The sequence below is a fragment of the Thermobia domestica genome, chromosome 17, assembly GCF_964235325.1.
Source record: "Thermobia domestica chromosome 17, izTheDome1.hap1.1, whole genome shotgun sequence".
Classification (NCBI taxonomy): domain Eukaryota; kingdom Metazoa; phylum Arthropoda; class Insecta; order Zygentoma; family Lepismatidae; genus Thermobia; species Thermobia domestica.
Window position 1 is genome coordinate 168,166,542 of NC_137470.1, and position 14,670 is coordinate 168,181,211.

Genomic DNA, 14,670 nt, shown 5'->3' on the forward strand with positions numbered 1-14,670 from the left:
TTTGGATTCCACCTTAATCAGTAGGTCCGTGTCATATAGCCTCCTGCTGAACGGGACATTAAACTCAAAATGAACTCAATAATAGCAAAAGTTCAGTTTCTTTTTGAACACACCTCGTATTTTGATGTACTAAATACTTTTTTGCGATTACTTTGACTGTTATATAAATTGAATGATTATTTATTTATTTATTTTTGTTTCAGGAGTTTGAACAACTTTACAAAATGTTGGAACCAAATCAGGCTGAACCGCCAGAAGAACTCAACGATGATCCAACCATTGCAGCTATGGTAGACCTGATTATGGAATTAAGAAGTGATTATAATACAAATGAGAAAGATGACACAAGTTCCCAGCCGGTTGACCTCTCCGAACTTAGTTCAACCTTAGTGGTAGAAGGTACTGGAGATTTCCCTTTACAAATTCCTGGTTTGAAGGGAGGAACAAAATTAAAAGCACAGTTTACAGAGGGTCAAAACCAGGATTTGACACTTGGTGAGGAAGGGCAGTTTGAACAATATGGAAGCAACACAGATGCCAAACGGGGAGCAGCTGGAGAAAATTCCAAACAAAACCATCTTCTTGAAATGATTCTTGATGACGGAGTGGCAACCAGTGATGTCAACATGATTGTAAAAATGCTGAAAGAGAACGGATTTAAGCCCAAAACTCAAGACGCAAACACTAAGCTAAGTTCTAACCAAGCTCAGTTTTCAGCTTCAGCAACAAACACACAGAAGGACAAAACTACAGGTACGTTTATTTAAAGTTCAGTTTTCTTATTGTCTTATTTTACAGTACTTTTCCAGATGCTTTCCTCTATGTCATTCTCTCCATACCAAATAGCGTCAACCCTCCATATCTTATCATGTATAAAGTCGTACTGTCTATCCTATTCAAAATACTTCTCAGGATACTAAATTTCTCTCATCCTATTTCCAATACACATTTTTATTTGATACTAGCAGGATACCGTTCTTTGCACGGGAAGAATACGTTTCATTTTGGACATACAGGGTTGAATTTGAAGTTAAATGGCATCGGAAGTGTCACTGTTTTTCTCAGCTACCCCGAAAACCATGAGTTAGACACTATTATTGGTTATTTTCGATTATTTTAAAATACTTCACCCTTCCCTAAGTTGTATCGTCAAAGTGAAACGACAAAAAACATCCGAGGCCCGAACCTCATCTATCTTGAAAATTTGATCGAGATCGGTCGGGTGGTTCAAGAGTTATTACATTTCATTTATTTTTATATATCTCCTTCCTTCTCTCCCCCTAAGTTGTGGTGACCCTCAGGGCCCTCCGTGAAGGGGTCTAACTTCAAATTGATACAGGACCCACTTTTTGCGGCCATTTTTAAAACGGTGGCCCAAGTCGAAAATTGTTTACGGAGGGCCCTGGGGGTCACCACAACAACACCATGTTAAGTGCCCTATGACATTTTCCTATCTCCTATATATATATATATATATATATATATATATATATATATAATTCCCCTATTTAATCTTCAACATATTTTCGTTGCATCACATTCTGAAGGATTACGTTCACGGTTTTTCTTTTGTCCTACAGTCTATGCATCTATGCCTCACAACGCCACAGTCCATATATATGTTTTTGTAGATTTTTTCTTCTGTTTTCTATGTTATTTCTGTTTTTCTCCTAGAATCGTCTTCGTCTGAGATATTCTGGATTCCATATGCTGTTTGAATCTGTTATCACTTGTAAGTCTTACTCCCTAAGTAACATAATTATTGCACCTCTTCTACCAAGTGATCTTCTATTTTTATCTTCATTCTTCTTGTTATTTTTTTTTTGCACACTTCATACGTTTTATGTTGCTACGCGTATTGTTGATCTTTGTTTTGAATTTTCTGCTGAAAACTTGTTGCATTCCATTTTGACCTTCTTCCGATGCTTTTACTCCCTGTCTGCCAATAACACTATATCGCCCATAAGTCGAAATTCTTATTGTGTTTGTCAATATCACGGAAACTAAAGGTCTGCGGGCTATAATGTAAGGCTAGGTTGCCATGCTGCATGAATCTTGTAGCCGTCATTAAAAAATTTTGCAACCCCATCTTTCTCTTTACTGTTTACACAATACAACTTTATGAAAGCAAGAAATATATCTTCACCTATGCAGCAGCACTGTACTCTAGTGGACAAATAGTGAACCTTCTGATTAAAAACGTGAACGTTCTTCCTTTCTTTATCCAAAAGAAAACGTCGTTTCGGAAGCGGCGAAATTGTTTTTTCTTTATGTCAGTGAAAGGGCGATAGCACGTAGAAAGCAAGACGACCCAGAAAGTTGAACATGGTTTGACTCCTTGCAAGATAAAAAAAAATATTGCATGTTGCTTTCAAGACTGTTAACATGGAGAAATATTGTAAGGTTGCAAGATATTTTTAATAACAGCTACAAGATTCTTGTAGCATGGCAACCTAGCTTTATATATGCTTACTAAGCTTGTAACTGTCAACCACCATTCCAAATTTGGTCAAAATTGGATGATTTCTTCGATCTCGTATGGCATACACGAAGGAAACGGTAATATGAGTGATGCTAAGGAAAAGAATTATATGAACATGGGTCCTATGCTCAATGGTTTAAGAGCTACAGGTTGAGAACTATTTTTGACATTATGGGCAACACTGATTCCCAAATTTCCATCAATATCTTTCCTTCGAAAGACACAATTGCCATATCGTCGAGGGTTTAGGATTAGGAATTAGATTTCTGGGATTTCGGCATCTTTGGTGATGTTAGCCCGTCATGTATGAGGGATGATGTACCTTGCCAAGCACACTATCTGGGGAAAGGGAAGGAAGGAAGCAGTCTTGGACCTATATGTTAGGTACAATCCCGGCATTTGCCTGGTGGTAGTGAGGAAAACCTGACTCAGGATCACTGACCTGAAAAAGCTTTTACGCTCTTGCGACCGAGTGTCCCCACCAGGAATCGAATCCGGGACCGCTCGCATCAAAGACGAGAGTGTTAGCGACTACGCTACGCGGTTTCACTACATATAATCAGAAAGATAACTCCATCACCATTCAAAAGTTCTATACCTTTTGTCTGTAGAATAACCACAGAGTGAACAATATGAAAGCATAAGGCTAAAAATGGTTCATAAACTGCAGCTCCCAAACCGTTGAGAATAGGCTCCATGTCCATATGAACTTTATTGCTTAGAATCATCCATATTGCAATTTCCCCAAAGTATTGACCTTTCTTTTGATATACCTTGTATACTATCCTTGTGATTAATGTTCCTTTTAAATTGAAAAGGAAACAACATCAAATTAGGAACGAAAAGGTATAATTTTTAACATCCTTCGTACTTGCTCTGTAAGATAAAAATGGCAGTGTCAAATCAAAGGAGATAATAAAGGGATAATTAGTGTAATGGAAAGTACGAGGAAATTGAAGACAAAACCTTAACAAAATATATTTTTGTTCCATTACAAAATATGTACAGCACGACCAGGATTGAAGCGAAAATTTGGATTCAATCTTTATTTTTAACGAGTTTTATTTAGTTACCAAGACCCCTTTATATAAAATACTCTGTCAGTTTGTGTGCACGTCCGTCTGGTAGGCAAAAAATTTCAAAAAATCATTTGATCGATCAGCATCAATTTCATCCAGAATGTAGAGGGTCCAAAATTTGGAATCAACTTCGTGGATAGACGTAATAGTCAAACCGGAAGTGGTAGAAATTAACCATGTCCTGGTTTCAAGTTGATCACTATAGCGCGAAAACGGTAATAGATAGCGAGAAGCAATTTCCTGCTATCAATTAAGGGTCTGAAGAATATGTTCTACCTCTCTTCTAATCTCTTTACTAAGGGGCACGGTAGCTCAGTGGTAGAACGCTTATTTCTAGAGCGTGGGGTCCCAGGTTCGATTCCCGGCCAAAAAAGTTAATGATGGACACCGTCATGTCCTCAGGTTTTATGGGAGTACTCCTGTTTCTTTCCACATTCTCACCCATCATGATTCGCTTGTTTTAATCACCGTCTTTCTTAGCCTAACAGGCAAAATCGTGAGACGTTAAACTGAAAGACTTCATTTTCATTTTAATATCTTTACTAAAACCGGAAGTTGTAGAAATCCACTACCACTTCTGGTTTCTATATTAACTGAGAAAATATCGCGGCATACAAACCAAGCTCCTTCCCGTGGTGTACGCATGACACTGCTATTTCTTTAAAACTTTCAATCCTAAGCCAGAGTACGGCTCGTGGTTGTAATTCAACTGGATGGAATCCAAATCTAGGTCGGGTCTTGTTACTGGTGAGCACTTAAACCTGTTATTGACAACTTTAAAAGTAGTTTTTTTCGAAAACCGGTTTTGGATATCTATCAAAACCAGTTTTGGTTTCTAAACCGGTTCGTTTTTATACCAAAAAGAAATTTCGGTTTTCTATCGGTTCCGTTATTTATAATACCGGTCTTGCTTATCTATCAAAAACAATTCAAGTGAAAATTTAAGCCGGTTATAGATAAAACCGAAATGTTACAAGTTTGGTTCTCGGTTTCCTAGAAACCGGTCCACTTTAAAAAAAAATAAAATCCCGTTTTACTCATCGCTAGGTCTCACATGTAAGTCAAGTGAAAAAGAGAGAAATATAATTGAAGGTACCAATTAGAAATTAACAAAGCAAATTGGAAGAAGAAAGGGGGATTTACGAAAAAAGAAGATTAAGTAAAGTGAGATTACTTTCTTCATTCTCCTTCATTTCTCATCTTCTCTTTCTTCCTTTCTTCATTCATCCTTCTTTGTCTGTTTCCTTCTTACTTACCTTCTGCGTGTTGTGGTTGGTTGTGTCGGAAGCTTACTCGGGCGGGTGAGGTTAAATTTACATTGAAGTAGCACTAGCCGATTGTGACGTAATGTCACGTGGTATTAGTCCACTTTGCATACACAACTTTATTGGGAACAAACTGAATATACTCATTCTTCGCATGGGGGCTGTATTTGGAAGCCAACGTCTCTAGGAGTATCAATATTCATTTCTGTGACCGCGAAAACTACGAATTCGACACTTATATCGCTCATTTTCTACTACTTTTACATGTCCCGGTAAATGCCCCTTTGAGACCCCTTTGGTTCGAATTTTGACAAAAACACTTCGCTCTGATTTGGGATCTGGACCAAGGTATCCGTGACCAAAATTTAGTAACTCTCGGTCAACTTGTCTGGTCCCCAGGCCGGCCCCGGTAAACGCCATCCAGAGACCCCCTGTTTCGAAATAAAAAAAAAAAAACCGCTTCGTCTTGATCTGGGGCTTGGACCAAGGTACCCGTCTCCAGTTTTTGGTAACTCTCGGTCCACTCGTCTGATCCCCAGGCCGCACGCACACAGACAGACAAACATACAAACAAACTCTTTATTTTATTTTATTATGTTATGTACTAGTTGAATATACCCATGCTTCCCACAGGGGTTGTATTTGGAAGTCAATGCCTGTAGGAGTATCACCGTTGATCTCAGCGACCGCGAAAACTATGGTTTTGCTACTAATATCGGTCATTTTGGGCTATTTTTTTACATATCTCGGTAATCCTCCCCCCCCCCCCCCGCTGACTCAAGGCCCGCATACAATTGTAACTGAATTTGCAAGTCATCGTTAATGGAAATGTCACAATTGATTTTAGTGACCGCGAACTCTATGGATTTGATACTAATATCGGTCATTTTGGATTACTTTTATATGTCTCAGTATCTCACCTCCTCCCCGGTGACCCCCGGCCCGGAGCCGAATAGCGTGAATTTGGAATTGAATGCAATCGGAGTTTCACCATTGATTTCAGCAAACGCGAAAAGCATGAATTCGACACTAATATCGGTTATTTTCTACTACTTTTACATGTCCCGGTACACGCTCCCCCGAGATCCCCCTGGTTCGAAATTTGGCAAAAACGTTTAAATCTGGTCTGGAACCTGGGCTAAGGTATTCGTGACTAAAATTTGGTAACTCTCGGTCAATCTGTCTGGTTCCCAAGCCAGTTCCGGTAAACACCCCCCTGAGACCCCCTGGTTTGAATTTAAAAAAACGCTTCGTTTTGATCTGGGGACTGAACCAAGGTACCCCTGACCAAAATTTGGTAACTCTCGATCCACTCGTCTGGTCCCCAGGCCGCACACACACAGACAGACAGACAAACACACAAACAAACTCTTTATTTTATTTATATTAGAAGATAAACTGATTTACTTACGCTTGGAGACATAGCTGAGCGAGCGTTAGCGAGCGAAAGGGGTTAGAAACACTGCACAGCTTGTTTTTTCACCTTTGTCACAATTCACAGCCGACACGCCGCCATGATAATACCATGTGACATTACGTCACGATAGAGTGGTGCAAAATTCAATGTAAATTTAACCTTACCCTATTTGAGATTGCACCAAGGGAAAAAACATTTACCTGATGTTCGAGGGTCAGGTTAGATTTATATCGATGCTGCACCACCCGAGCGTGACGTAGTGTTAAGTGGTATTATCATGGGGGCAAAGGTAGTATAAAAAGAGCGCTGCGGGGCTTCTAGCCCCCTCCGCTCGCTGACGATCTATCAGCTATATTTCATAACGTAAGTAAATTACTTTTTTAATCAATAAAGTTGTAAAGTGGACTAATTACTACATGACGTTACGTCACGACCAGATTGTGCAACTTCAATGTAAATTTAACTGCACCCGATGTTCCGACGCTGAAAGTTTGAACTGCTTGTAGTCCAAAAGAACATTTCAATCTCCACTATATTGCTAAGACTAATCCATGGAGTTGAATATAGGTAATGTGAGTTTTATTCATTTCCCTACTCTCCAAAGGCACTGTCTGGGAAATATGTTTTTCTAATCCTGATGATCAAATTGGACCGCCATCGCTTACTGCTTACAGATCCTCTAGCTTTGATATTTAGAAAATAAAAATGCCAGATTTTAACACTCAAGTAGATGTCTGTGATTTGTATGTAAAGAGTATGTACCTTTTACTTTTTCATTTTTTTCCAGCTGAACCGCCAATGAAAAGAATCAAGCAGAGTCTTTCCAAGCATCTCCAACGATCTGCAACCACTACCCCGAATCAGCAACCAACTCCCAATGCTAACACAACGCTAAAAGACCCAAACGATGGACATTCGAAACTCCCTGATAAAGAAGCACTTATTCGATTTCTCATATTTCAAATCAAGAAGCATCGCAACCATTGTCAGAATTTACTATGTATAATTGATACTCTTGTTGTCAATACCGACAAATGGATGGCACTGTACGAGAAATCCGAGAAGGCTAGGAAAATAAATGTTCATTGTTGGGAGTTAGAAAAGGAAGAGTACAAATTCAAATTAGACTTGGAGATGAAAAGGAACCAGAGAATGATGACTGAACATGCCAAAGAGATAAACGAAAAGGACCTCGAAATTAATAGTCTCCAGAGAACTAATCACGTGTTAGAAAGGCAAGTCAATTCCACGAGGATTCTCTTGAAGAAGTATAAGTTGATGCTGAGGGAGAAGCAATACGAAGTAAGTAATTTTAATATTTATATAATTTTGTTCGTTGAATAGTAATCAAGCTTCTTACGAAAACATTACATAAGGTACCTTTTCAGGACTCACAGGGATTTCAAGAAAATCTAGGCATTTACGTTGGCGGCCCTAGGACCCCTCCTAATTGTCACAGATACATGGGCAATACCTCAATGTAAGGCTTATGGAACACAGATTTCAACGAGCTAACGTTTGTGTCCTCTGTGCCAAACCCGTAGAACCACAACAAGAATTAAAAAAAAAAAAAAATAATGAGATTTTTTTTTGTTTTTGGAAATTTCTGAGAGGCTGGCAACACTATTACCTGTCGTACGCAGGAGAAAATGTTTTCACGTGAACGCCAGATATTGGGTACAATCATATAAAAAATGAAGAGCGAAAGTTCAATATATAAAAAAAAAATGAACGCGTTTCCTAGGAGAATCATCTTGTACGTATTTTTCGAAATATGTTGGTCTACCCTGACGTTGGTTGCCCTAGCGACGCTCTTAATTGTCAGAGATATATAAGCCAAACCTCATTGGCAAGTTTATAGGACACATATTGCAACCAGGTATTTTTTCTGCTCCTCGTGCCCAACCCGTAAAAGAAGAAGAAGAAAATAAAAAGATGAAGAAAATCATTTTTTGAAAGTTTGTGGGACACTGGCAACACTGTTACTTGTCGTACTCAAGAAAAAAGTTCTCACATATACACAGGATATCACTAGTTAGTATGTTCATTCATCTTTATTGATACCGCTTTTTATGTTTGTAGCTCCTTTGGGGGAGAGTTTCCCCCAAATGCTGAGGGGTAGGGGGAACTAAAACATCCAATTTTCCCGTACCCTTTTGCTGCGGAAACCCTAATGAAATGCACACCGTTGCAAAGGTTCTACGGAGGTTTAAATTGCTGGTTCAGCTCCTGAGCCGTAGGTCCTGAAAAGGTTAAATAATTGAAATTATAGTTCTCAAGATTTTAATTAGAGACCGGATGTTTAGTCATTAAAAGCCTAGAAAATAGGCAGGCAAATAGGCACTTAAAATTTTTTAAAAATGGGCAGTGAAACAGGCACTAAAATGGAACTACATAATGAGTTGAGTTGAGTTGATTTTGAGTTTGTCCTTTTTAGCAGCGAGGCTATATGACACTGGACCTACTGATTAACGTGGAATCCGAACCGCATGAGCTCTCGCCGGGAATCAAACACGGGTCTCCCACGCCAAAGGAGCGCTTAGCCACGAAGGAGCTTACGAAATGATGAAAATAAATACAAAATTAAATTAAAAATAAATTCACGTTATAGATAATGTTAAAAGAAAAGAAACATACCTGTTTGTTAATATCTTCTTTTATTGCATATATATATAAAACGAAGCTTGACATGTATTTCATGTATATTTGGTAAATACATTCTCTACAGCACTTTATTACTACACATAACAGTCCGAATTTTATGCACTTATCAGTACACACAGCAATACAAAGTTTTACAGCACTTTCCAGTACACATGGCAGTCCAAAGTTTTACATCTTATCCCTATAAACAACACTTATATTTCACGGAAGAGGCAGAATCCTTTGTTGAAATACTAAAGGGTTATAAATGTTAACAAAGGATACTAAATGTTAAAATGTCTTCCTTCCTTCATTTATCTTACTTTCTCCATTACTCTGCATTTATTTATTCTTCCTGCTCTCTTGATTATTTTTCGTTTGTTCATTGATTTTCCTTTCTTCATTCGTGTTTCGTTTTAATTCATCCTCCTTTCCTCACTCCTCAACATTTCTACAAGACTGCTTCTTTTTCGTTCTTTTCCTTTATTCATAACTTTTTCTTTCTTCACTCTTCTTGATTTATTTATTATTTCACTTTCTTCATTAATCTTGGTTTCTTTATTCATAGTTTTTCTTGATTCATTTTCATTTAATCGCTCCTCTTTCTCCCTTTCTTTATTTGTATTTCTTTATTTTTTCTTTATGCATTTCACTTTCTTTCTTCACTTTTCTGACTTTCTTTATTATTCTTCCTTCCTTCATTTCTACCGCTTTCTTTATTTTACTTTCTTCATTCATCCTCATTTTCCCATTCCTATTGTTTTCTTCATTCTTCTTCCAATCTCCATTCCGTTTGCTTTCTTCATTCCAACTGCTTTCTTCATTCATCTTCCTTTTTTTCAATTTTCTTACTTTACTTACTTTCTTACATCCATCTTACTTTCTACGTTATTCTGCATTTATTCGTTTTTCTTGCTCTCTTCATTACTTTCGTGACTCCTTATTTTTCCTTTCTTCATTCCTTATTGTCTTCTCTATTCATATTGCGTTTTTCATTCTTATTCCTTTCTTCATTTGTCTCACGGATAAACTTCACTGAATTACTTCTAAAGGATAATGTGTACTAGTAAATAATGTTTCACGATGATGAATGCATTTAAATGATGGTGAAAGCAGAACCCGTAAGCGATAAGGTCATGATTCAAAGTGACTTATTCAAATTTTCAGGGGATTCGAGAGAAAATTAAGTTAGCTCATAACAACAGATATGCATGAAGAAAGTGTTTAAAAAAAAAAGAGAACACATTTTTACCAAGACCGTACCCAAGAGTACATTGGAAGTCAGAATGTTAGAATCTGGTAATAACTTATTTTGAGTATATCTGGACACTTTCAGGACGCAGTGGCAGTGGTAGAGCGTTTACCACTAGTGTGCGGAGTGCTTAGTTCGATCCCCGTCCAACTTAAGTTTATGATGGACAACTTCGTGTCATTGCGTTTCCTTGGGTACTCCTGTTTCCTCCCACATTCTCATTCTACTAATTTTTTTCATCATTCACTTGCCTTAACCACCCGTGTTCCTCAGCGTAACGGGCATGATCGGGGACGTTAATTTGCAGGATTTAATATCTGGATACTTTAAGGAGGAGAGTTCGTGCTACGAGTACTGTTGATGAAAGAATTGCGAACAGTTGGAAAACATGATAAACCATGAATTCTCACGAAACAGATACCAACTTAGCATGAATTTGTGGGCGAAAAAAGAATAGGTGTGTAATATTTAATAATAATAATATGATGTCTGTGTCTGTCACCAGTCTTTTGCATGGAGAGGAGACACCTAGAGCATCAAAGTTCGTACACTGATAGATTTTAACCAGGTCTGATCCCGTACGAAATAGTTTTCCTTCAATTTTCGTCTCGTGTGGGCGGAGTGGAGTTCTTGCAGGTGAAACGTTAGGCTACTTTCTTCTATGCCGGAAACGCCGTGCTTATGTGCAACCCACATTACATTTGTGTTTCATGGGGTTACATAACAGCAGAGGTAAAATAACAGGGCAATGATTTGATTGTGGTGAAACTATTTAAGTACACTCTTCTTCCTCTGCTTTTAAAAATTAAATTAAATCTTTCCGTTTAACGTCCCATGTTTATGTCCTTTAGAGAATGCATTAGAGAATGCATGCTTAGGAATCCACTCTCATACACAGGCATTTAAATGACGAGTGCGTACTTGGGCTCCTAGTTTGAAGGGTTAATAAATATCGAATGCACACTTGGGCTCCTAGTTTGAAGGGTTAATAAATAGCGAGAACTCACTTGGGCTCCTAGTTTGAAGGGTTAATAAATAGGGAGTGCACAGTTGGGCTCCTAGTTTGAAGGGTTAATAAATAGCGAATGTATACTTGGGCTCCTACTTTGAAGGGTTAATAAATACCGAATGCAAACTTGGGCTCCTATTTGAAGGGTTAATAAATAGCGAGAACGCACTTGGGCTCCTAGTTTGAAGGGTTAATAAATATGGAGTGCACACTTGGGCTCCTAGTTTGAAGTGTTAATAAATAGCGAATGTATACTTGGGCTCCTACTTTGAAGGGTTAATAAATAGCGAATGCACATTTGAGCTCTTAGTTTGAAGGGTTAATAAATAGGGAGTGCGCACTTGAGTTCTTAGTTTGAAGGGTTAATAAATAGCGAATGCACACTTGGGCTCTTAGTTTGAAGAGTTAATAAATAGGGAGTGCGCACTTGCACTCCTAATTTGAAGGGTTAATAAATAGCGAATGTACACTTGGGCTCCTAGTTTGAAGTGTTAATAAATAGCAAATGCGCACTTGGGAACCTAGTTTGAAGGGTTAATAAATAGCGAGAACGCATTTTGACACCTAGTTTGAAGGGTTAATAAATAGCAAGAGTGCACTTGAGCTTCTAGTCTAAAGAGTTAATAAGCGAGTTCACACTTGTGCTCCTAATTTGAAGGGTTAATAAATAGCGAGTGTACACTTGAGTTGTTTGTTTGAAGGGTTAATAAACTCTACTAAAGATAGCAAAGAAGATCGCGTGATTCCAAATTATTTTGTTATAGGCAACCAACATGTCATTGCCACTGTGTAGCTTGCATAGAAGTAAGGAAATGTGATAGATTTTAAACTTGACATGGATTGCCTCTGTTCACGTAATTGTTATCTGTGAATAAGTTAACGGAATAACGCCATTAAGAAGCTCGACTAAAATAATGACTTTAGCTGTATATTGGAGGAAACAGAATTCAGAAAATTCGCTTTCGTTCAAGAGTTCTCGTGTGAATTTAAGGATGGACGAAGTTACTAACAGAATAATCCTATAAGCTCTACTGCATGATCCTAATTAATATAGATTGAAATGTTGTTTCTAGTTATTTCGTTCTTGTATTTAATTAGAATTTCAAACCTGTAAATATTTTTTTTTCTCACAGGAGTACAAAGCACGGAGGCAACGTAGAATGCAGCGTGCCAACGACAAGAAGGCCAAGCACCCTGTTAACCAGGAGAAAGAAAATTCCAAACAAGAGGAGATCGTCTCAAAGGACGACGATCCGAAGACGACAGAGGAAGACGTCACACCTAAGTCCCCAAAAGATAAGTGGCGGCAGCGAACCCTGGATGAATTTCTCAAACCGAAGGATGAGAAGAATCAGGACGTGCCTGAAGAAACAAGTCCGGAGCCTTAAAGATACTTTGAGAGTCCAGGAATACCTATTGGCGGATAACCAAACTGAAAGTTTGAGAATTTAGAAATGACCTGTGATAAATATGAACCTGTTTCCAGAGAGATCTGGAACGGTTTAAACTTAAAGTAGTTCCTCAATAATTTGTGATAAACAGTAAACAATCTCCTGCTTACGTTTGGTAGAATTGGAGCTGAAAGTATCCCTAGAATGGTGAACGCAAACTGATTATTCAAATAAATCTGTATTATATAGATTGCATTCCGCAAAGCCTTCTGTGCTCAAACAACATCAGTATTACAATCTATAAGTGATTTTATATTATCATGGTAAGACTAACGCTTCTTAATGTTTTAATACACACATATGTGTATAGTGATGACCAACGTTTTGATACGAAGTATGATAGACAACGCAATTGCTCAGGGAAATAAGCTTTAATTAGTGCCTTTTGAAGGTGCGAACAACTTGCAGGCGTATGTATCCGGTGAATTTCTAACTACTGTGATATGGTGAGACAAACATTTATTGGTGTTTTAATACTCACATAAATGATAACCAAAGTTTCAATATAGGGTACAATAAACAACACAACTGCTGAGGTAAATAAGCTTTAATTAGGTGTACTTTGTGTGTGCAAGCAGTTTGTAGGCGTGTGTACCCTATGAATTTCTACCTACTGTGATATATAAGAGACCTGCTATCAAGTGAGAGATTTAGATAAAATCAATAAAATACGGAATGCTTGGTCAATCAACAATTACGCTTTTAAATAGTGTTCATATACTAACATTATTATATTTGTTATGTTCATTAATAACTATAGTTAGAATTTCATCGATAAGATGAAGTGTTGAAGCTTTAATTAGACAACAAATGTATGTTTATATTATATTCATTTACTAACATTAGTTGCTTTTATTGGTTAATGTATGTTGTTAAATTTTCTTAATATTATAAAGTACAAAAAATGCTCAAAAATGTACGCTTCAGTTGTGTTTATGTGTTAACATTTTATTAGTTTTAATTAATTTCCATTTTATAACTTTACTAATCTGAGAAACTACAAAATAAACTTGGAAAGGAAACAATTTTAGGCACATATTGTTGACTTATTATCATTACACTAATTACTATGGAGTAATTTTGTTAACTTTGTCTGGTTTATTTAACACGCACATTGAGAACATCATTTTAACAAGGTGTATAAGTTAATATGCTATACAGTACAGGGTGTTTGAAAAATAACTAGGTTAGAAAACTGTTATAAATTCTGTAATATTAATTTTTGTTTATGTTTTAAAAATGTTCATATCCTCTGTTAGATAAGAAAACAAAAGAGTTATGAATATCAACATAGACAGATTTGTATTGTTAATCAGCTTCCTCAAACGGCCACGGATACATTTGATAATTTCTGAATGAATTCAAATGGAATATTGATAATAACCTCTTGATTCGTCCCTTCAATTCCTCCACTGTGTAAGCTTTGTTCTTGTACACTTTCTCCTTAATGTAGAGCCACAATAAAAAAATCACAGGAGTAAAATCTGGATTTCTTCCTGGCCATTCGTAAGGCCCAGCGCAGCGATCTGTGAGCTTACTCATAAACAGATCCTCCATGTTTGTTTACACTTAACGTGCTGCTTCCAGTGGCAAACGATTGAACGCAGTGAAGTAGATAGTAAGTAATTTACATTATGACACTTAAAAAAATAAGAAATCACTAATATTATAATTGTTACAGAGTTTTAAAAACACTTAGTTATTTTCCACCCACCCTATATTAGAACGGTATGGGATACCGTCAGAACTAAAACCAAAGTCCAGCCATTTTAATTATCATTCACGCAACGAAGATACAGTCACGAACGAAGAAGTACAGTCACGAACTTAATCCGCTCCGCCATGCTCTTCGCGAACCGAAGTGTTCGTGAATTGAAATTGTTTTTCCAATGAAATTAAGGTAAACACAATTAATCCATTCCAGCCGAGTGAAAGGGTGCATGATAGTTCTTTAATCTTCAACTTCTATTTTACAATATAGTTACGTAAGATACATTATATTTGTAACATGTCTTTAAATATATCGTGATCACATGATCAGCTAATCAAGCAAGAAAATCAATATAGAGCAA

The 14,670-nt window shown here is 37.2% G+C and overlaps 1 protein-coding gene across 1 annotated transcript; it reads left to right on the forward strand.

The window, feature by feature from the left end:
• Positions 1-7,036: 7,036 nt before the first annotated feature.
• On the forward strand, positions 7,037-13,292 carry LOC145673799 (uncharacterized). The gene is made up of 2 exons (XM_081743559.1): positions 7,037-7,545; positions 12,281-13,292. Exons 1-2 carry the CDS (start codon positions 7,042-7,044, stop codon positions 12,533-12,535), a joined length of 759 nt encoding a protein of 252 aa, XP_081599685.1. The 5' UTR covers positions 7,037-7,041; the 3' UTR covers positions 12,536-13,292.
• The last annotated feature ends 1,378 nt before the right edge of the window (positions 13,293-14,670 follow it).